The following is a 23,313-nucleotide window of genomic DNA, read 5'->3' as shown; positions in this document are numbered from 1 at the left end:
AGTTTGCGAGATATGCGTTCCACAGACAGACAGAAATAAAACGTTTATGAAATTTGTCGGTAGATGGATGTTTTTCAGTAAAACGTATATTTGAACATTTTCAGATACAATGGCGGCATTTCATAGTTATACTGAAAGTGTTAGTATATTTGATTTAGATGAGAACACGCAGGTTATTGGGAAAGTTGCTTCACAAGAGACATTACAGTCTCAACAAACATAGCACAAACTATTTCAGAAAATTACATCAAAACCCATATTTTATTTTATGTATAGCAATACCATTTACATATTAAATAACACTATAATAGAATGCTTTGATATAGCTTTCAATAAAACAAAAAGGGAAAAAGAAATCCATCTTTTTTTCTTTCTTAGTTCATGTTTAAAAAGAGGAAGGAACATCCACCTTTCCAAAATGGGTCAATAAGGAGGAAATTATCTAGAAACATACAAGAGAGCTGACAGCAGAATCGTAGCTTCTAAAGGACGAAAACCAGAAGAAATCAAAAGAAAGGTGGATAACATCTTAATATCACAATCACTGCCTGGACATTAATGGAGGGCGTGAAGCTGGAAACTGGAATCTGATGACGTGGATACAAAGACACCTGGCTTCCACAGGATACAGCACAAACAGCAATGCCATAAGTGAGTTCACATGAAAGAGAATAGATTTAAAAAGTGTGTGATAATAGATCAGATGGGTCAGTTTGGAAACATCGTGAGAGTTCTGTGGCACAAAACTCAACAAACAGTAAAAGAAATGTAATGCTTATGTTACAAAATCAGTCGAGAGAAATAATGGAAATATGGATGATACCATTTCAAACACTCTGACACAGTTCATAAATACACAGTTTCAGGAGAAGGCCTGTGTTACAGAGGCAACAAAATATATGTACATTTTCATTGACAGTACAGCTGCGTGTGCACTTCAAAGGCAACACAAAACATTTTTCATTCAGAATGATCAAGCATTGCATGAAAGCAGGGACAGAAACATGGCAGTGACAATCTGAAGGGCCTGGTCACACCAGCAAATTTTACACTTTATTTCACTCAACAGTACATTCTATATATGAATCCACACCATGAAGCTCCAGCAGACTGTCAGCACTGATAATAATTGGGAGATCCAGAGAGGTAAAAATGGAGGATGCTATCAAATTGATTGCATTCCTCCACCCAAGATGAATGTCACTCGTGCTCTGTAGAGAGATGCAGCATAGTCTGCAGGTATGGATAGAATGGGCAATTTTACCTGAATATTAGCAACTGGAAGCAAACCAGCATCATCGGCTAGCTAACATCTTATATTGAATGCTAGTTTAGTTCACTTTGATGTATCTTTTGATATGTACAAATGAATTTCGCTTTGCCTCTTTCTGGTGTGACCAGGCACTTATGAGAAGTGTATGATTCTTAAAAAATGAAAGAAAAAGTCCAGAAACTAAAATGTTCTGTAGATTTCTCCCTCAAAGTTGGAGAGTTTCTACTGTGTGCCCCATTGGGGAGATAATACTGCAAGATGAAAAGAAATAGTTTGTCTTTAATGCTCTACCTACTCAGATTATCCATTGATTTTTCTCTATGTCCCAAATGATAATGACAACAGTAACTGAAAGAACTTCAATGCTAATGTAAAAAAATGAGGTCAAAGTGAAGTGTTTGTCCGTGTGTCTGTCTGTGTGCGTGTGTGGTGGTTGGCTGATGGGGGTTGGGCAGTCATAAGAGAGAGAAAAGCTCATCCAAAATCGTTTGCTGCACGGGAAGGATTCAAGTCTTTGGTTAAAGTTTCTTAAAAAATGGAAATACATTTGTCCCCCTTTCTCTCGCCATTACACACTGTTTTGTGCTGTGTGGAAAAAAAGTAAGGAAAATACTTTCACAATTGTTCATTTCACAGGTACAGAATATCATCTAAATCTGTGGTAGAGTTAGAACATCCTCAAGAAAAAAAGAAAATAAGTAAGGAATTATGTATATGTGTGTGTGTGTGAGAGGTTACTGCAGCTAAAGCAGGAAACATCTGAGACTCTGCTTTTTGCTTGTAGGCCACAAAAATACATCTCCGGAGAAAAGTGAGTGAAGAATGGACAATATGTACACAAGGCCTTGGGAGGGCGGAACGAGCAGTCACCTCTGACAGCGAGCATGGCTCTCGGACCTGTTCTGCCTTTGACCAAACGCACTTGGGACGTGCAGTTTCTGCTCGTCCAGTTACATATAGAGATTGCTTGATTTTCAGTTTGCAACATATTGTATTTGATCTCTTCAGGTGTTTTAACAGCTGCAGTTTAATCACATCTGGCTTGAGCCCCGGATTTATAGGATAAGATAAAGGATAGAGGATAAGATGGGTGTTATTCTGTTAATGTTTTATTGTCAAAAAATCCACCTGTTTGAGTTGTTTTAGGAAATTACTATTTACAACTACTTTTTAGATGTTAATGTCCTCAGTAGAAACCAGTGGGCTCAGTGCTTCATTTTTTTCACACCAAAGGTCGCAGAAGACTTGATCCTACCCTGCTTCTAATGTGCTTAGGGCCTGGTCACACATACCAGAATGTATTTGGGGCAAATCTTTGCATTCTGTTCACTTCCAATCTGTGCAAGCTTGGACGCGAATAAAACAAGCGCCACCTGTGTTAGGCAAATCACAGCGCGGTTTCAACTTTGACCTGTGTATGTGAGGCTGCGCCACTACTCTAATATCTGTACCCTAATCCTGACCAATCATCACCCTTCATCCCAAACTTGACCAACCCAACCAACAAAGGCAATGGGTAGACTAGCCAATCAGAAGCAGGGGTAGGGGGTGGGTTCTTTTCCATCTCAGACAGGCTGATCTGAAAGAAGTGAGTGAGAGACTAACACCTTCTGATAGAATTTGTAAATAGAAACAAAAAAAATAGAAAACATCCTTCCAGTTTGACAGAGCGGTAGGGTTGGGTAATGATTATTTTTCTTATCAAATGCATTTTCAGGTGCTTGTCATATTATTACAGTAAAATAAAACTATGTTGAAAGCAAAGACAACCTTTTGGGGCATTAGTGATGCTACTCCATGCAACAGTAACTGTATTCTCGTGTTAGACACAGCTCTCATTCACCATATTGTAGAGCACTGTGTTGGAGCTGATACAAGCAGCATAGGCCCTAACATTTTGAGATCACGCAACGATATAATGAAAAAACTAAACTGCAAACCAAAAACTGCAGCTCATCTTACCCAAGCCTACATAGGTGACAAACTGAAGGATAATGGATCATCTTGAAATGATTCATCAGAAATAAAGCATCACAAACATACAGTATGTGTCTTATAAAAGCATCAGCTCCCGAAATATTTCTTGTCAGATTCTCGTTGTCAAAGATGTGGTACATATCATGTTGTGAACTCAAAATCTCTTTAAAGCAAAATGAAATGGTTTTTCAGCTTTTTCATGTTTGAGACAACGTGAGCACAATTACAATGAATATGTTTAAAAAAACTGACTGTGAAGAGTCAAATCTAGACTAACACTGAGAAGCCAAAAACTGTTTTAAACCCTGTTTCATTTCTAGAACATAAGCTATTTGTTGCATAGAGTTTGTTGTTGAGTCTGCTGTCCCCCGGGAGATCATACTTACTCAACCCTATACAATGACACACACACACATACAGTTGCATGTGGGTAAATGATGGCTCCACATATATGTTTTTGTGTTTTTAATCTCTGACTTCATTGTCAAAATGATTCAATGACTAGAACAAAAAAAAACGTTCACAACGTTATTTTCAAAATGATGGCAAAATGGCAAGAGGTTGCCTCGTCTGTTGTAGCTCATCAGATGTTTTGAATAAGAAAATCTCTACTTGTGGCATCTGTATGTGTGTATTTTTGTGTGTGTGAGAACAAATGATGTAGCAGCATACAAGAACGTAGAGGACTGAGGGTGTCTGCTTCCAGATTGCTGTGAGTCAGCTGTGAGCAATGGAGTGGTAAATAATCGGATGTAATGGAAATCAACCGGCCTGCGGCAGGAGGCCACAAAGAACATGTACAAAATCACAAAGTTATTATGATAAGGATATATTTATATATGTATACATACAGTATTCCCATATATTAAAAAGCATATTATGAATTATACAAAGAAATAATAAAAGTTCACAGTAGCAGTTGTTGTACCACCTCCGGTACTCTAACATGAATGTGACTTGCTAACAGGAGAGAGTGGCAACAAAATAAAAATGAAAGGGAAATTACTTTCAGAAAACAAGCACTAATTGTCTGTGACAAGCCTCCAAGATCTTGGTTCTTGTGATAAATGAGTGGTAATATGATATTAGAGCTGAGCAGGAAGGAGGAGGTTATACTGAGCTGAAGCTGACCAGCATTTTGTTACTGAGGCTGAGAGTTTGTAACTTCCTCCATCCGCTGCTTTAAATGAACTGGTAGGTGGCAGGCAGAACAATGTCCTTCACAGAAGCAGTTGGTGGAATAAGGGCCAAAGTCATGGAATGTCAAAAGAAAAAGGAAAAAAATCAGAGCTCAAGTGAGGAAAAGCCAAGTGAGTCAGCTTTAGTATAGGCAGTAACACTGACATTATATAGTGCAAACAAGAAAAGACAGAAAAGTGTTTCTCGTTGCCTACCAACGCCGCTGTGAAACTCAAAAACGCAGGTGCAAACCCTTCAGTAGGAGAACATTAAGACATAAAATGGCGAAAAAAATAAATATCAAAAACTTTTTATCAGTGTAAAAAAGTAATCAGGTTATTTGTTTTAACCAAGAGTCTGGCAAAAAAGGCCTCAAAAAGTCTTGTCCTCAATAGTTCCTCGACGTTTTACAAAGTTAAGTGCCAGCTTTGTAGGTTCAGGGACCTCGCAGGTTGTTGGGACACACAGGACGCGCTCAGTTCCGGGCCTCTGAGGGACCTCCCTCACACCAATGACTCCATGCTCTCTGCCTGGTCGGACTGGTAGGACTGGTCGGACATGGACACCATGGTCCCGTTAATGTCCCTGGCCAGAGGACCCAAACTGCTCTCTGTGGTGCTGATGAGGCTGAGCAGAGCTTTGTATAGGTACTGGTACTGGTCCTGTGGACCAATCAGAGACAGGTAAAGGTGAGAACAATATATGCCCACAATGCTTTTCTTCTTTGAGCCAAATCCTACAGTGACACTGTAGCTGGATTATAGTTATACTGAGGCCATGTGTTATTTCCACCAGAATTGATAATCAGCCATGACGTCTTTGTCCTGTTTGTAGTGGTCTGAACTTGGTCTGAACCTGGAAATATATGATTTACTTAAACTCCTCTTGAACAAGAAGCCTGCAGGGATCGTACAGAAGGACAGTCACAGTGTCGTCAGACTCACAATGTCTGTGAAGACTCCTGGCCTCATGAGGTTGATCATCTTGGCCACCTGGTAGATATCCACAGCGCCCTCACTCTCCAGCTGCTGAGACAGGGTGGTGAGGGCACACAGCATGCCAGCTGACACCGCTCCCAACCTGACAGCCACACACACACAAGAGGAAAAGTCTGTGTGATTTAATCTATTTTAATCTACTTTCTCTGCACATGCACCTGGCGGTTTGGTTTGTCAAAAAATTTAAATGGAAACTTACAATAATATAAAAAACTACTGTTTTGGGTCCATTCATGGAATCATTCAATGTCTTGTAACTGCTTTTTCACTCCCTCTGCTTCACACCATCATTATACCTTTGTTAGCTACAGAAGTGTTTTCTCTCTCCCCATTCTGAAATTGAAATTCACCACATTTATTCTTGGTCTTACTGGTTTTCTTTTTGTGAATATTAATATAAAGCTTATTGTATCTGTAACTGTTAAAATTCAAGTATGTGAATTCCATTTCTGGAATTTCATATTATTATTCCTTCCTTGTATATTTTAGTTTTTAGCACATGCTTAACAAGAAAGTTATCTCATTATTCTGGGTGTCCAGCTCTCAGTTGTCCAATGAACTCACTGGGTTATGTTCACAGCGAGCTGAGGGTAATCAAGTAGCTTTTCTCATGGACAGTCTCTGTCATTGCAGTGTACAAAAATGTTTTGCCCCTTCACTGATCAGGTCATGGGCCTGACTGTGGCTTCCCAGCTTGTAGAGCAGGAAGTATTTGTAACAAGGCCAATTACAGAGCAGTAATATGTGTAAATGTACATCTGTGATTTGTAATGTTAAAATGACACAAATTCTGGGTAAACAGTAACTTTTAGGCCTCCGTAGTGAATAAGTGGGATGTTTGAGATTGAGTTTCTGTAACCCTATATCCACTTTCAGGGAGGCCACCTTATAAACTGTCATGTAATTTGTGTAGGTGCACAACTTATGGACACACTTGACTGGAGGGATTTTACTATTTGACTCTTTCTGACATAACACAACGCACACAAAGCCAGACTCCACTATTTACATTAACATATACATCATCAGGGCTGCTTGATGAAGGGTGAAATAGTTTCAGAAGCCACCTCACAAAGATCCTGGTTAAGTTGGGGGCTGTGTCTGATCACTTCTTACTTTGCAGAGTCAACAATTTCACGTTCACACCCACTTCACACTGTGATGATCAACTTTGTGGAGATGTGACAACAGCCAGGATTGGAACTTCACCAGCCCTGCTTTTTAATTCTTTGCACAACTATTTCTGTTTGAAGCTGAGAGGCCCCCCCCCCCCCGAAGAACAGGTAGTCCACAGCCAGCAACATTTGGTGAGAAACCCCTTCAATTCTATGATTGGCTATGTGCTGGACTGCGTTAACACCGGGGTCTGAAACCCCCTGACGAGACCCCATGCCATTAGCTTCATGTCAACATCTTTGTAGAGGTTTGGTTGAAGACCTACAGTATATCATGAGTATCTCGCAGAGCATGTTTCTCTCATGATCACAACTTGCTAGAGATTCAATCTGATCATCAGATTCAATCTGGCCACAGCAAACTCTCTCTGTGGACTCTTAAAGACAGCTCTACTGCTCAGCTTGTCAGATTTCCTTGACAACAGCTCAGCCACGGAGTGAAGACACTCACAGGTCATAAGCATCATCTTTGCGTTTAAATATTTCTCAGCAAGAGCATTAACCTAAGCACGACAGCTCAGCGCAGCGTGAGGCTCCCTGGAGAACACTGGGTCGCCTTCACTATGTCAGGGGTCTCCTCTTCTATTAGCAGCCCTGCCAGGAGAGCAGCAGAAACTGCTGCTTACAACCCATGCCTGGCTGAGTAATGAGCGCACAGACAATTAGGATAAGCTTCTAACTGACAATCTCTTAGGTGCTACGAGTCGACTGCAGCATAGCAACCAGATGAAGTGCTCAATTAGTCGCTCTTCTTCTGGAGGATGCGACAAGCAATCTTCATTATTCTAATGAATAAACATGAGCAGAGCTGCTGGAGTGTTGTTCAAGAACGCTAATGTGTGTCAATACGAAAGACACTTTCATTAATTTTAATTGAGCAGTTTATTGAGTTACCTGTTGTGGGGGGAGTTAGGGGGTTGTAAGAACTGTCACTTGCAATAAAAATGGCTGTAAAACAATAAGTCGGAATCTGATCTCTTACATGATCTCCGTCAGGACTGACCAATATGCAGTTTGCTTTCAGGGTTCTTATTGAAAATAAGACTAAAATTGAGCACACACACAGATGATCATCGGATCAATTTGGGTTCAGTATCTTGCCCAAGGACACATGTGGTGTGGAAGTGCTGGGGATCAAACCAATGGCCTATAAGTGCCATGACTCTAGGCTCTGGACTCTTAGATAAAGAAGTTTTTGTTTTGTTTGACACTTTTCTTTGTGGACATTTTGCATTTAGTTTTATTTTGAAGTTTCTCCTCCTCATGTGTCTGTGGCTTAACTTCCTGTCTTTTGGACCTGTTTCCAGCCGCCACTGTAGTTTTCTATTGTCCTGGGTTTCTGTCCTATTTTATGAACCTCAGTAGTCATCATAACTAGCAGTATGTATTTAAAGATGAAGCCATGTTTTGAAGTGTGTCTGAACACATCAAAACATGTGACATATTATTTGTAGAAAGAATACATGAGTAAACAAAATATCAGACTGACTCATCGTGGACGATGGTTGGTCCATCGCGGGTGGCCGCCTCCTCTTTAATGACGTTGATGAGCTCAAAGGTGCTGCTGATGGGTGCACCAGGGTTTGGCCACTTGGGGCATTGAAAGTGACGAACCTCTAAAACATAATCGTCCTGGTTGTCAAAAGTGGAAACAAGCAGAAAGAGAGCAAGAGAGATAAAGGTTAGACGAGACATGTTCGATTTAGAACGGTCATATTCAACTTGTCAATGTAACTTTCATCAATGCAATGAAATTGAGATTTTCTGTTTCTGATAGGACTGCGCAAAATTGTCATTAGTCAATCTGAGTGTAGAGTTATTCAATGCACTGCACACAGCTCAAAAATGAAAACATGACAGATTTCTCATTTGAAATAGTAAAAGAAATAGGAAATCAAGTGTTGAAACATTTGCATTCACACTGGGAAAAGAATATGGCCACATGTGTCTGAGGGATCAGATCTTAAATGTGTCCTCAATGACCCTGTTCACACCTGGTATTAACATCCGTCCTGAGAGATCTGATCACAAGTGGCCAGTGTTAAGTACATGTGTTCACAGCTGGCATTAAAATAAAGGCTTCCTCAATGTGTCTCCTGTGACCACATGTGATCGGATCTCACTTCCCGCTCTACATACAAATGAACATGTATGTCACAGAGATAAGAGTACAAATAGGTTCAGTTCATACTGAAACTGAAGCAGGTCAGAGGACATCAGCTGAGTATGAGGTCCTTCATATGTGGCCCAGGACGCATATGTGACTGTTGTGGACACATGCCAGACCACCTCCGAATGTGGTCTGGAGTGATCGGATCGCTATCCGATCTGAGTGCGTTCACAACTGTACTAAGAGCTGTCGGATCTATACCAGGTGTGTACGGGGTCAATGTGTCTTGGGTGTTTTCAAACCCAGAGCTGTCCACTTGGGGTCAGACCTTTTGGATTGAAAAGTCTGAAAGGGCCACTGTCACAGACACACACACACACACACACACACACACACACACACACACACACACACACACACACACACACACACACACACACACACACACACACAACCTGTGTAGCTTCAAGGATGAAGTCATGGATGCTGATCTGCTCCTCGTTGGACAGACAGAGTCGATCTTTACTGATGAGGGTGACAGTAAACGCCTCACAGTTCATCGCCTCCTCCCGACTGGGCCAGTACACAAACTCATCTTCCGCCTGCAGAAGAGCAGACACACAGTTTTACTTCTGTCTTTATTATTCAACAATGTAAAACAGCATACATTATTCATTTAGTAAACTTTCTGTTCAAAAATCTATACTGGTAGGTGAAAGGGTTCACTCACTTCAACAATGAACTGAAATGTTCACTTTGAGTACATAACAGTGAAACTAAATACATAAAAAAAAATCCTGTGCTATCTATACTATTCTTGCAATGTGTGTAAGTAGACCTATGTATAGATTAAATGATCTATACAAAAGTCTGAATATATGATTATCTGTATTTAAATTTAGCAAATCCCATCAATGAATGGCCCATGCTAAAGTGGCTGTGGCACATCAATCCACTGTGAGATAGGATGTTTGCAATCCATGATTGTGTGTTTGTGAATGTTTCTGTGTGTGTGTGTGTGTGTGTGTGTGTGTGTGTGTATATTTGGCTGGATGCTTATCAGTGTATATGTAACTCCTGCTTCATAAAAGTCAGGAAACTGTCAGATGAGCACAAGCAAGTGATTGTGTGGTGGTCACTTTGCTGCTGACAACAATTACACAAAATGACACAAAAACACAAAACTCTTGCTCATGAAGTTGTGTGATGACGTCTCTGATTCATAATAACACAGGTGTGCGTGCATGTACGTTGGATTCATACCAGTCCGTGGTTGGCAGGGAGCATGACAATAATTTGTGCATTGTGGTCCCAGATCATTCTCCAAAAGTCTTTTATGGTGTGGGGCAGAGGATGCTGGGTAATTATGAATTCATTACTACGGTAGTACCCCTGTAGAAAAGTTAGGAAAAAAACATAAAATAAAAAAGGGTTAAAGGGAGAATGACACCAAATTATGGCCTCAGCCGATGAAAGGATGATAGTGAGCTGTCATACATGGAGATAAGTGACTTCCCCTGACAACAGGTATAACAGGTATATAGGTCATATCGTCATACATACCTGCTTTTTACAGGCTTTTTGGATTCAGAGGCTAGTCTGAACTTCTTAGTCACTCTTTAGAGGGATAATCCACCGATTTTACATATCAAAATCATGTCAGTAGTTATGGAGAGTACTACTCAGCCCGTGAAAACAGGATGTATGATGACTTTTTTGGTTTTGGCTGGGTTTCAAGAGAGCAGGAACATGTCACTGTGTGGTCAATCAGGGTTTTTCTCTGCTCAAGACTTAAGACTTGACATTTAAACTTTGGACACTTTCATCACAAATGACAGCATTGAGTAGAGGTCTACCTGACCCACAACCAAATATCAGCCAGACCCACGTTATATTCACTCTTCTTTGGGTCTGGGTTTTATTCCCTGGTTGTATCGCTGTGGGTCTGATACCTGAATGGCAGCATATCTCACACCCAACAGAACTTCTCAGCTCATCACATCATAATCAAAGCTTTCAGAGGTGAGACACACATAGTCAAGTCTGAGGTGCAGTTATCCTCAGGTCTATAGCAGTTCTGAGAGACTTCATCATTCATTCATGTTACTGGTGTATCTTTTATTTTTTATCAGTCAGTTTGGGATTGAGGGGAAGTGTAGAATCCAGTGTATTTGGAGCTTGACCCATCCGACCGAATAAAGTCAGAATATCACAGTCTCTGCAGCTTTGATTTTGCAGTCTTTTAAAAAGAAAACTTGATGTAACCTGCTCTGAGTCAAACAGTGGAGATCAAAGACTGACAGAAGAAGTGGATGTACTGACCATGATATAAGATGCGTTAATGTAATCGGTGCCCTTGATGCCAGGCAAAGGTGCTAGGCCGACTCTGGCTTGCTCCGCTGTTCAGAGACAGACAGAAAGGTGAGGTAGAAAGGGAGGGTGGTGGAGTGGATGGCATGGAGAGAGGAAAAGAACAGCAAAACATCAGTTTATTAGAATAGATCACATTGAAAGGCCACTCTGTGTGTATCATGCTTGCACTGCTTTTGGCTACAACCAGTAACAGATTACGTAACAGCTGGAAACAAAAGAGAGTAGCTGAATGATCATACCGAGACCAGTCAACATACAGACAGCCTAGTTATCCAAACGTGAAGTATTTCTAAAAAATGTGATTGTGTATTGTGCCTTTGTTAGATATAGTAATAGCAGAGACACATAGGACCGGTGGGGAAGGACAGCAGCAGCAAACAGCCTGGAGTTGACTGCTCAGTGCATTTGCACCCATGTGGTATGTGTCCTAACCATTCCACTATCAGGTCGCCCCAGCTTATGAGTCTTTGAAAGCTGGTATGAAAATGATCAGGACTGTTCTGTTCACATTTCAGAAACTCACAGCCACTGACATTTTGGGGGAATCTGATTAAATTGCCTTGATTTTATGTGCAAATATTACATTTTGTAAATGTACAGTAACTCATTTAGTATTGCTTTATAGTGACAATAACAATTATATAGGCATATTTTTTAGTCATGGTTGTGCAGAGGTGCTGTTACATTTAAAGATGACTTGCTCTGCAGGGCTAAGAGAAGGTAGCAATAATAGGTTTTTAAGAAAATTTCAAATGGAGAGAAAAGCAAATTACAGAAAGCGCAAGAACTTTTTGTCCTTGTAACAGTAACAGTCCTATATTACCATTGGATTTCAATGGTTGGTGCACGTTCAGTTCTTGCTGCTGCCCTGTTTGAAAAGGACTGATTGCAGGTACAAGCTTTATAGTGAGGCTGATAATTACTTGACAATTCCGGAGGATCTCCTCCTGTGTTCTCACATTGGCTCACTCAGACACTCAGACATTTTCTGGAGTTTTTACAAGTAAGCTGGTCGAAGAAACTCCGGGAAAAGTCCAGAGACTCTCACTCGGATATTTAAATTCTCACATACAGTCCCTTCGGAGAATAACCGGAGACTGTCCAGAGTTCAGTGCATGTTTGACAGCAGTTAGAGCAGGATTACGTAAACAACTACTCAGATGATATTAATTTCCATGAAGGGGTTTGGAATGACCCAGGGAGGAACTCAGTTATTTTAGCGCCACTTCATTTCTTTATTTCAGATTTAATCAATTTTTACACGAGTGTAACACTTACATGGCACCACAGAGGAATTTCGATTTTTCTCTTTGTTGCAGTCCTGCTGAGCATTGAAGCAGTCCATGAATCTGGAATTGCACTGCGTTACCAGCTGAAAAAGATCAGAAAAAGAGAGGGAGGGAGTGTTACACCACAACCAGTGGAATGACAGACTGACTAATATTTTAATACATATGGTGAGATTTGGGGGAAAATGTATTTTTTCCCATTAATACCTGCTGTTCCCTCCAGTTTCTGGTGTTTGTGCTACGCTAAGCTCAACATGTCGAGAACTAACTAACTGCATCTTAATTGTACAGATTTATACAAATTGTACAAAATGTACACATATTTATCTTATTGAGGAGACATTCATATACATAGTACAATGTATTTGAAAAAACAAAAACAAGAATGCACTTCTCCCACACTGCTGGTTAGATGTGCTGTGTTTGTGAGTCATCAAGCTTCTTATTTAACAATGAAGGTAAACAATACCTGAAGGTTAAAGAGAAGGCAGCTCACAATAGAAAACCCCAATCTAAGAACAAGATTATTCAGCAACCAGGGGAAAAACAAAACAGCTGAAAACAATGACTTCATTCAGCAGTTTGAACCTTCTCGTAAAGTCATGAATTCATTACCATCCCAAAGAAAGACACTGTTCTCTGCTCACACTTCCTCTACTTTAGACTTGAGTGCAGCGTATGTGGTGAATTATCATCAGCCACATACTCTCCTGTTGTCAAGACTTACCACAAGAAAACAACACAAACCAGGTCTAGCTGACGAGATGGACAGGAGGATAATTTCTTTTGTATTCAATTGTAAATACATATCAGTATTTTAATATTATTTAATTTCTTACATACTAATTTAATGAAAAACCTGTGGGTTTGTTTTTTTGGATGAGTTTCTCATAATATAAGATAATCCTGTCCTGATTATAATGTCTTTTCCCCCATTTTTTGGCCCCTAGTCAGAACCCAGTTCTTATTTGATTTTTAATCAAAGTACTCTCATTTAATGAACTACCAAAAATCTTGAATTACTTATTTTAATGTCTTTGAAACTGAGATTAGAAATTAGAGTTGGTTATATGGTCCAATGACAAAGTATCTTTTTTTAATTGAGTCAAAACAGATTACTCACAGATGAACAGTTGATTTTCAAAGAGAATTGTTGGATGTGGGAGAAACATGCAAAGACCTGAGAGACTCTGCCAAGGACCAAACTGTCTTGGCCAGATGGGTCGGAGCCTCTTTGGCTCTGGTAGTGGTGAGTAATGAGGCACCGAAGGCTCTACTACACTGGTCATAATGTTTTGACAAACCAGTGTACATTTTCATCAAAAAACATTGGTGTTATGGAATTCACTCTTGGCCAGTTGTGTCATAGTGTTGTCACGTGTGTCCCTTCACCTTGAACTGTTTATCCAGACGTATCCGGCCAGTGTGTCCTGGTGTTGTGATGCTGGTGAAGTAGCTGTGAAGCTGGCTAGCTGCCATTTCTGTCTCCTTCCCCAAAATAGCTTCCATCAAGGCATTATGGATGAAGATGTACTGCTCCTGGATAAGAAAAGACAAAAAAGATGTGTAACAACAGGTATAGCAGATCATTGTACAGGTGTTCTCACACATACACACTATCAAATTACTGATTATGTGTTACATTTGCATTGCAATAAAAGCAAGTATTAGCCATAAGCAGATTTGCTTTCACTATGCAAATCTGTTGGTCTGTACAAAATGAGGTGCAACTGCAGCTGTGCAACCAAAACATAGGAAGTTAGCTCTTTTCTACTCGGGTCAGTGAAGGGAGCCCAGTCTGGAAACATGTGTCCAGCAGGGTTTCATGTGCACACTAAATGACAGAGGGAGGGAGAAGACACTGTTGGAAAAATCCATAGACTGTATAGGAAGATGGATGATAGCACAGCTCCCAAAAGTGAAGCCAAACATTTCGATTGCCCCCAGGTGCCTGGCTGCAGTGTAGGCCACAAACCCTGACACCCCATGTTAGCAAATGAAGCTAAAAAAAAAGTACACATCAAATACATTGATTGACAGCAAATAATGCCTCACAATTAGTCCAACGAATGTATTGATAGGAAAATTATACCACGGCTCCATTCCGTGATCACTACTATGCAGACCTCCAAATGACATCACCAGTGCAACAGAGCATGGCCTGAATCCACAATGTTTTGGCTTAATTTTTGTATAGTGAGAGAAAATGGAGATGGATTGCCTATCTTTAATGACAGACATTGGCAAAAACTTCTATGATTCATTGTCCTTTTGAAAAACCAAGTATTGATTCACATGAAATCAAATGGCGCCCAATTTCAATACCTTAAAGTTCATCTGGATGAGAGAGTTCAGAGCAAAGAAAGACAGAGAGAGAGTGAGACTAACATGAGTCCACACTCCAGATAAGTGGGTTGTAATGCACCAAAAGCTGAAGAAGAAGAGACAAATATGATGACTCAGTGAGTCAGGGCAATCCATGGTCTAAATCTTGATCTCTCTCTCCCCCTCTCCCACCCCCCACCCCCATCTCTCTCTCTTTTCTACACCCTCTATGCCACCCATATCCACTCTTCCCCATTTTCTCTGCTCACCCCAACCGGTCGAGGGAGATGGCCGCCCACACTGAGACTGGTTCTGCTAGAGGTTTCTCCCAGTTAATGAGGGAGTTGTTTTCTCTGCACAGTAGCCAAAGTGCTGCTCATGGTGGGAACTGTTGGGTTTCTCTACAACCTTAAGGTCTCGACCCTATTCTGTTATGATTTGGCTCTTAAATTGGACTAAACACAATATCTCTTATTACAATCGATTCTTCATTTTGCCATGGACCTTTGTGTGGCGCACTTTTTAACCTCGTTTAGATAAGTGCTAAAGTTATTATTATTATTATGGTGAACCAAAAGTGCTCACAATTGCAAAGGCTATTGTAAGCACGCCTCCAGCCAGCATTGAAACCCCTATGGATGATGAGACATTATGTGAGGCATCAACCTCTTGGGCCTGAACAGTTGGACTTGCTGGACCTCCAGTATCAGCAGGAATGAATGATGCAAACTGACACATTAAGATGCAGGTTTAAATCATGTCCCTGTGCTTGTTTTAATAAGTTTAATAAGGTACCAGCAGAAAAAAGCTTTTAAGCTAAACTCATCAGAGGAAACAATTAAGCCAGTAAATGTTTTTGTTGTCCATGTTCTCATAATTTACATAATGTTAAAATAAAGTAAATTAGATATTTGGTTCACACACACACACATGGATATACCAACCTCTGTCTGGACTAGGTAGTTGCGCTGGCTGCGTATGTGTTTGAGGAAGCCGAGTACATTAACTGTGCTCTTGTCTTTGAGCTGCTGCAGCATGCTGTCGATGACGATGTACGTCCCCGTCCGACCCACTCCAGCACTGCAACACAACACAGGGAAACTGAGGACCAGCACAAACCAAATGACATTAGAGGTAATGATGGACTCAGACATGAAACAGTGAAGTTACAATTACATGGCTGTAATGTGCTATGTCACTGTATTTGTCAGAGCATCCAAATTCAGTAGCAGAACTTTTGGCGTCTATATTCACAGTATCTAAAGATGGAAAACATTTTAATGTGTTAATTTTTCATTAAAATGTGTCCTTTATGTGACACAATATGCAAATCCACAAACAAGTCCAGGTCTAAAACCAATTAAGGTGCAAGAATTTAAGAGCACATATTGATAGAAAGAGATTACAATGCAAAATGGGACTTAAATGATCTTGTCCGCAAAGGTCAAAAATACACTTCTTTGCTCATATTATAAATAAATCACATCCCTTATGCCGGATCTGGTTGATTTCTATGACTGAGACCAAATCATTTTCACATGTTCAGAACTGAGAAATAAAGATGAAATAATTATGTAAAGAGCAGGTGGGAAGTTTTGCTTAACTTTTCCAACCTCCATATTTCTACAAAATAAAAGCATGGGCACCACTGCAATTAGCACCTATACTGTACTTTAAATTTCCTGTTGGTCTGAAGCAGCAGGGCAGCAGGATGAATGTGAATGAGTCACTGTCTGCTACTGTGTGTGTGTGTGTGTGTGTGTGTGTGTGTGCGGCCATAAAACATGTTAGTAATGAGTGGTGTGCCTGCAGCCACAGCAATTGGGCAGTGTGCCAACCCCACATCACCCACCCACCACCACCAATAACCTGTAAACTCCCTGCCTGCATTAATGTAAAAATACAAACTGACAATAGTGATTGCAGGTTCACTGCTGCTGCTTAGTAAGATAGGAAATTAAAGCTGCAGCAAAAACAACTGTTAAGTAGGAAAGGCACAAACACTTTGGTGTTACCAGCTGTATGTTCATTTGTCATATCTCTGCTACTACAATTTGAATAATATTGTGCCATTTTTGTAGATGTTATGGCAGTAAAAAGCAAAAATAATTAGAGGGTGGAATTAATGCCTTTGTTTCACAATAATAATGACATAGACAGAATGACCACAGTGTTCTTCTCTCTTGAAAAGGGATTTGCAATCATAGACTCATTATCCAAAACCTAGATTATCAAATTACTCAAATAAAAAAAAAAATATATGTTTTAATGCGTACATTGAGCACACAGTGTGGGGAAGGATGTTAAGGTGAATTGAAAGTAGAACAGAGACATCACCTGCAGTGAACAAGCATGGGCCCCATATCAGGCTTCTGAGCCCCTGAGGACCTTCGGACAAACGTGAGGACAGGCAGGGTGTACTCCGGGACACCCATGTCTGGCCACTGGGTGTAATGATACTGGAGCACTGTGCGTTCATTCTGAGCCCCTGCCTTGGAGCTCCCCTTCCCACCCTGGATGCAAGAGAAGAAGGAGAAAGAGGAGATATTTGTTAGAATAGATAAGAATAAAAAGACAAAATGGAATTGGTAGCATCAACTTTCATCCCAATTTATTTATGAAAACTCAAGACTGAATAGATCCTTTCATCTCTTCAGTGAAACTAAATAATGACTTTCAAATTACAATAGCAGCAGAATAAAGGGAACATGGATCCTGAAAGCTAGATAACATCTTTTCACTATTTTCAGTCTCAATCGTTGATAACGATAACAAATATCAAATCAATCATATCTAATTAATGCCATCTTCAAAATGAAAACCAAAGTTCAACCTCGACCTGTCCAGACAGGAAGTCACCCCTCCTGTCTGTTATTCTCACCTTTTTGACTTGAGTGTTGCGCAGTGTGAAACAGCGGACAGTGTGGCAGGCACGAACCTTGGTGCTTTTCAGTGTTACTACCATGTTGCCGTACTCTTCACTGTTTTCTGTTGGCCAGTACTGGTCACATTTTCTCTGTGTTGCACACACACACACACACACACACACACACACACACACACACACACACACACACACACAGACAAGTTAAATTCAGTTACCTGATGAACCCCTGCCCTCTTCAGGACTCTACAGCACACTCATATAACACAGCGTCCATAGAGGAACATCCACCCATTAACCTCAGGCAGCTGCGTGAAGTACTGACATGCGTAAGATTACCCCAGCAACAGGACACGACAGGTTCATCTACTTTTCTCAAAGTGGACACTTTCACTTGCCCCAGCAGGAAAACATTGTTTCACATTATTGATGTCTTTGCCATTAAAGTGAGCGAGCATGCACAACACCAGGTTCTCATCCATATCTGTTGTATACGCATAAAATGGTGCAACAGAGATGTGTACAAACATCTCACCAAAAAGTTGAGTTAAAAAGAACTTGATCACATGTGTACCTGCACAGAAACTGTGACACTTTGGAGAGAGATGTTCCAAGTAGAGATTTGTATTTATGATATATACTATAATGGCATTATAATTTATAATATGTCATAATCTATATTAATTTTTAATCTATAGTTTTTATAATCTGTAATTTTAAATCTATAATCTATTATAAATACAATTTAATGATCTTTCTCACAGGTTTAGCTTCAAATGTCAAACTAATAAATCCTATGTCCACAGTGTGACACTGAGGCCAGTTGTATTGTGCTTGTGTTCCGCAGAAGCTTATTATATTATGATGAAAATCTTAATCTGTAATTGATTATTAAATTAACAAATAAACAATCGAGCACCGGCTGTCCCGGTCAGTCTTGTACTTCTGCCAAGGACTGCACCAGAATGTGTCAGCTGGTAGATTCTGTCTCTCCTTTCCATAATACGAAGCCTTGATATCCTGAGTTCTCTTCATCTACACTGCATTCTCTGATGCAATAATCATCAAATTACATCCAATTTCATTGTAGAACTGGAAATATGTCTTTAGGTAGATTTCTTACAAAACCTTTAAACACTGTGAATATCTGAGCAGTTCCACATTGTGCTGCTACTCACAAGGTCTATCGTCTGCCTTCTTCTCTCTCCTCACCTGACACCTTCCAACACCTGCACTCAGCTTACTGTGACTTCATCCTGCATATGTTCCATATCAATATACTGTATATGCCTAACAAATGGGCGGTGGTGAGCTTCAGGGCCTGAGACTCCACTGGTTGGACCATACTCTGACACTGTGTAGCACAGCAAGCCAACGGCATGCACTGTGAGGTTTCATGGAACATTTCAGGACGGCTTTCCATTACTGCTCCAGAAACAAAATGTATAAATTATAAATTGTAGATGGATGGACATAAGTACATACTGATCACTATATCACCCTGAGAAGATAAAACATTGCAACACATCTTAGAACCTCGTCCAATCCAAAAAGCTACACTGCGCTTGAGTCAGCATCAGCACTTACCCTTCCTTTTTCAACTAAGTTGGTGATCATGACGATGACGCCCGTATTCTGTTCCCATACCATCCGCCAGAGGTCCTCATAAGTGGACTTGAGAGGTCCCTGGGCGGCAATATAGGCTTTAGGCTTATTATAACCCTGATGAATGAAGAGTGGAGAGGGAGACCATTAGTTTGGCAATATGTGGCATATACAAAATGATATAACCATTACAAAGTTATTCTACAAGAAACTGTCTAAGATACATTTCAGATTTTTGTATTCTTGCAGTCATCTTCTCCAAAATGATTGTCCTTATCGTGCACGCACGCACACACACATCAGTATTCTATATTCCCCAGTGGAAGCACTCACGTCTACATAGTTGGCATTGATGTAGTCTGTGTGTTTGGAGTCCCTCCCAGCCAGTAGCCTCAGCTTCACCCTGCTGTGGTCATCTTAGGAGGAAACAATGAGCAGTAAAACAGTTAGACTGAAACCTATCCCTAACGTCCACGCCCTGCCAAGACACCAACCAGAAAGCACATTAACCTTTGTACTTAAAACATTGCTCAATCTGGTGTGTGACCTGTCCCCTGCCTTCAGCACACACTTTAATAAATACAAGACTGAGCTGCTTCCAGCCACAGCCAATGTATGAGACATGTGAGACCAATGCCCTCAAGCACCAGGCCTGTGTGTGGGGTTTTAGCTTGACAGGGCTTGTGTTAAATTGTTGTTGTTTGGTCTGTCACAACTCACATATATACTTTGTGTGTGTTTTGCTTTGTCAATTACACATGTTCCACGATAGAGTATTTGGTATGATTATTCATGGTCCCACAAGGATTGCAATGACTCATCAAGTATTTGTGCAACTATATATCTGAGACAAACAAATGGGTTTCAAGATATGTCCTTCAGTGGGGAAATTCACGATTCCTTGAAATCTGTAATTCCAGGAAGTTTCCCTTCGCACCACCTCGTTTTCTGTCAATATTCTTGGACCCCAGAGGACACCTACTGATTTTGACGATCCAGCTGCCTTTCCTCAAGGACCAACACTGTACCACTCGCACACACAATCTCGCAGTGGATTAGTTTACTCATTCTCAAAAGTCATTCACCTTTAATCATCAGTGTTCAGTGATTCAACTCACTGATATCTTTATTGTTATTCTGATTCAGTTCAGTTACCTTTGTTTATGGTTTTATCTTGATCACGGGGAGTGTTTACCATAAGAAATATAAATTTGTTAAAAGATAATAAATAGGCTTAACAAACTGACATTAAATTAAAACTGCCACTGACTGTGGATGAAGTGGCTCTGAATAGATTTTCAGTGGAATGTGGTGCTGATTCATTAGGTCTAAGGGAGACAGGGTGAAATTCAAGAAAACAGCAGCAGCAGGAGAAGAGTCACTGTCAGAGCTGTGACAGAGCCCCACTTCCACTGTGGCACTTCATTCACTTTGTTCTAGTGGTTAATACATAAAGTGTGTACTCACAGGCCACTATGTTGATGTATCTGTTTTTGTGCTTGTTGTCAGGGTGGTTGAAGTGCTCTGATGTGATCTTCATATCAGCAGTGCACCGTTGAACAGCCTGGGGAGGAACACACACACACACACACACACACACACACACACACACACACACACACACACACACACACACATTCTGACATGTCATTCCAATGCGTTTGTACACTTGATGTTACATTTCTTGAACATTAACTGTGGATGTCCATTGTCCCCATAGGATGAATCCTATTTTTATTGAACCCTGACCTTTTGTCTTGATCCACCATCACATCTGAATCTGAACTTTTTTTCAAGATATGCCCGAATGTAATGGGGACTTAGTTGTGAAAGGTACCTTACACACCATGTTCCTCAGAGGATGAACACTTTCCATTTTGCATGCAATGACACAGTGTCACCTGTAAGTGCTGAATCACGTAGAATCTAGGGGCTGATGCTTGTGCTTTAGGTCTAAAGCCTTGTTTCCCTGTTGATTGCTCATAATCATATGACATATCATTTATATAGATGGAAAAAAGCTGATTTATTTGATGAACTTGAAGTAAATGTGGTCATGAAAATAATAAAATCATATCTTTTTCCAAAGCTTTCTTTTTAAATGATTGCTCCAGTTCATCGCACACAGTGGAGTTTTGTAGTTAATGTAAATTGTATTGTAACTGTTATGTCTCTCCCACAAAGGCTGCTCTCCTAGTTCTACCTGTCTGGGCTGATTCCAGCTTCCTCAGCCCCTCATTCATCTGTCATTCTTCTCTTCGGTGACAGCAGGTGTTTCTTTGTTCATACCTCCTAGTCGAGCAACATTCCTTGCATGACATATTAATCTATTTTCTTGACCCGAGGCCTTAGTGCAGCATGTTGGAAAGTAACACGTACAATGAAACCACATGATTCAACCTGGAGGTATTTTGTTGTATATCTCCTGTATTCCTTCTTTACGTGATGGAAACTACAGAAGACATTTCTGGGAATTGCAGCCAATTTGATGTTGAGTTCCTGCCAAGCAAACAGCTGTTAGCTGAGCATTGTCAACAGGGAGGGCAGGCCCTGGATTTGGCTCTGACCCTCGTGTCATTCTCTCTGGAGCTTGTCAGGCCAATCAACTTGTTGTATCACTATTAAACATGGATTTATCATCCTAATTGGGATGAGGCTTTATTTGGGGTGAAGCAGACTTCCCCTTTGAGCACATGTGAGAGGCTGCAGGTATGATGGGACAAGATTTGACTGGAGATGGTATGTACACTGTCTTGTTCTTTCAGGTTGACATGGTGATGCACAGTGTCACAGTCTAAATACATGAAACCACTGTTCAAACTAATCCTTTTAGGATGTGAGAAGGTTGCTGCAAAGGTTTTGCTCTTTAGGCTAATAAAGAAAAAAAAGGTTTATGGATTTGGGTTAAAACAACTACTTTGTTGTTTGTTTGTCTTTCGTTGTCATGACACTAAGCTTGTGGTTATGGTTATAGGATTACCATGGTAGAAAGAAACTGTGATGATTGTTGTGCAGAAACAGGAAATGAAGAGTTGTTTCCTGTGTTCAAGTCCAATGTTTTGTCAACTGATCAACCTCCTCTCTCTTGCCAACTGTGTGTCTACATAACATCACCTGAGTTTCTCCTTTGCTCATCTCATGGTTACACTAGAGGGTTCATCACCTCAACATAAACATGTCATTTTGGAGCTAATGCAGAAAAGACAGACGCAGTCTCCTACGACTGCTGGTCATATAGCTGCTGGCACAAATAACAACAACAACAAAATGGGAGTTTTTTGTGTAGTGTGAACTTTGTCAGCTATTTTCATTTAGTCTTTGATTGTTGCTGCTTCTCACATAAAACAGATAATTTGGTCATATTTAAAATACTAATGGACGTCAAAGAAAAGCGCAAACCAAGAAGGAGAATTTTACTCAAACTTCAGCAATTTTATGCTAAAAGATCATTTAGATGGCAGATTGAATGATTAGGATCAAAGCTTTGTGGAGAGGGTGCCTGGTCTGAAAACATTATTTAGGATCTGTAAAAATGATCAAATCCAATAAAGTCCAGCTCCTGCAACATGAGCCAGTGGATGCTATGATTTATCAAGGTACACAATTAACAAGAACCCAGTACAACCTGCAATGACCCCCCTCATTATAATGTTCAGTTCTGTCAGGACTGTGGCAGAAAGGTATTGAGTCTCTCATTTGATCCCACACTGGACTTTAGTGAACTTCAGTGACCTCGTCAGCTGCAAATGTTATTGCTCAAACTTCTTTATCATTTTGAAAAAGGTTGTTGTCAAATATATTTCATAAAATGTTCAACTAACTTAACACTATGTGTGGTACCAAAGGGATGAAAACATTCTTCCAAAAGATATATCATTTTGTGTTTTGATGGTGGAGATGGAGTCTGACACACTGTTTAACAGGACGCATTACAGACTGCATATCTGAAACATGCCTCCTGTGTAGATGCTGACTGAGAGGTCATGTACATGTCATGTGCGATCCTGCGATAACATGTTTAAATGGGTTGATACAAGGTGAGATAACTGTTTTATTCATCTTATCTGATAACCACAGTGTGGGTGTATTTCCTCTGAGCATGTTTAAAATATTTTTCTTCCTAAA

The 23,313-nt window shown here is 40.3% G+C and overlaps 1 protein-coding gene across 2 annotated transcripts in view; it reads right to left on the bottom strand.

The window, feature by feature from the left end:
• Window positions 1-242: 242 nt before the first annotated feature.
• The window catches only part of LOC117762247 (receptor-type tyrosine-protein phosphatase gamma-like), a 372,407-nt gene continuing 349,336 nt past the window's right edge, over window positions 243-23,313 (bottom strand). For both annotated transcript variants that reach the window (XM_034586785.1, XM_034586786.1), the window contains 14 exons: window positions 20,656-20,752; window positions 19,522-19,604; window positions 19,171-19,305; window positions 17,581-17,715; window positions 17,037-17,212; window positions 15,644-15,779; window positions 13,767-13,913; window positions 12,364-12,457; window positions 11,035-11,111; window positions 9,976-10,104; window positions 9,168-9,314; window positions 8,092-8,234; window positions 5,374-5,509; window positions 243-5,091 (listed from right to left, as the gene is read on the bottom strand). In XM_034586785.1, coding sequence (XP_034442676.1) covers window positions 4,933-5,091; window positions 5,374-5,509; window positions 8,092-8,234; window positions 9,168-9,314; window positions 9,976-10,104; window positions 11,035-11,111; window positions 12,364-12,457; window positions 13,767-13,913; window positions 15,644-15,779; window positions 17,037-17,212; window positions 17,581-17,715; window positions 19,171-19,305; window positions 19,522-19,604; window positions 20,656-20,752 — 1,794 coding nt within the window. In that variant the 3' untranslated portion in view covers window positions 243-4,932. The remainder of the gene's footprint in view (window positions 5,092-5,373; window positions 5,510-8,091; window positions 8,235-9,167; window positions 9,315-9,975; window positions 10,105-11,034; window positions 11,112-12,363; window positions 12,458-13,766; window positions 13,914-15,643; window positions 15,780-17,036; window positions 17,213-17,580; window positions 17,716-19,170; window positions 19,306-19,521; window positions 19,605-20,655; window positions 20,753-23,313) is intronic.

This window comes from Hippoglossus hippoglossus, chromosome 5 (assembly GCF_009819705.1).
Source record: "Hippoglossus hippoglossus isolate fHipHip1 chromosome 5, fHipHip1.pri, whole genome shotgun sequence".
Classification (NCBI taxonomy): Eukaryota; Metazoa; Chordata; class Actinopteri; order Pleuronectiformes; family Pleuronectidae; genus Hippoglossus; species Hippoglossus hippoglossus.
The sequence above is the reverse complement of the archived record's forward strand: the minus strand, read 5'-3'. Positions and strand labels throughout refer to the sequence as shown.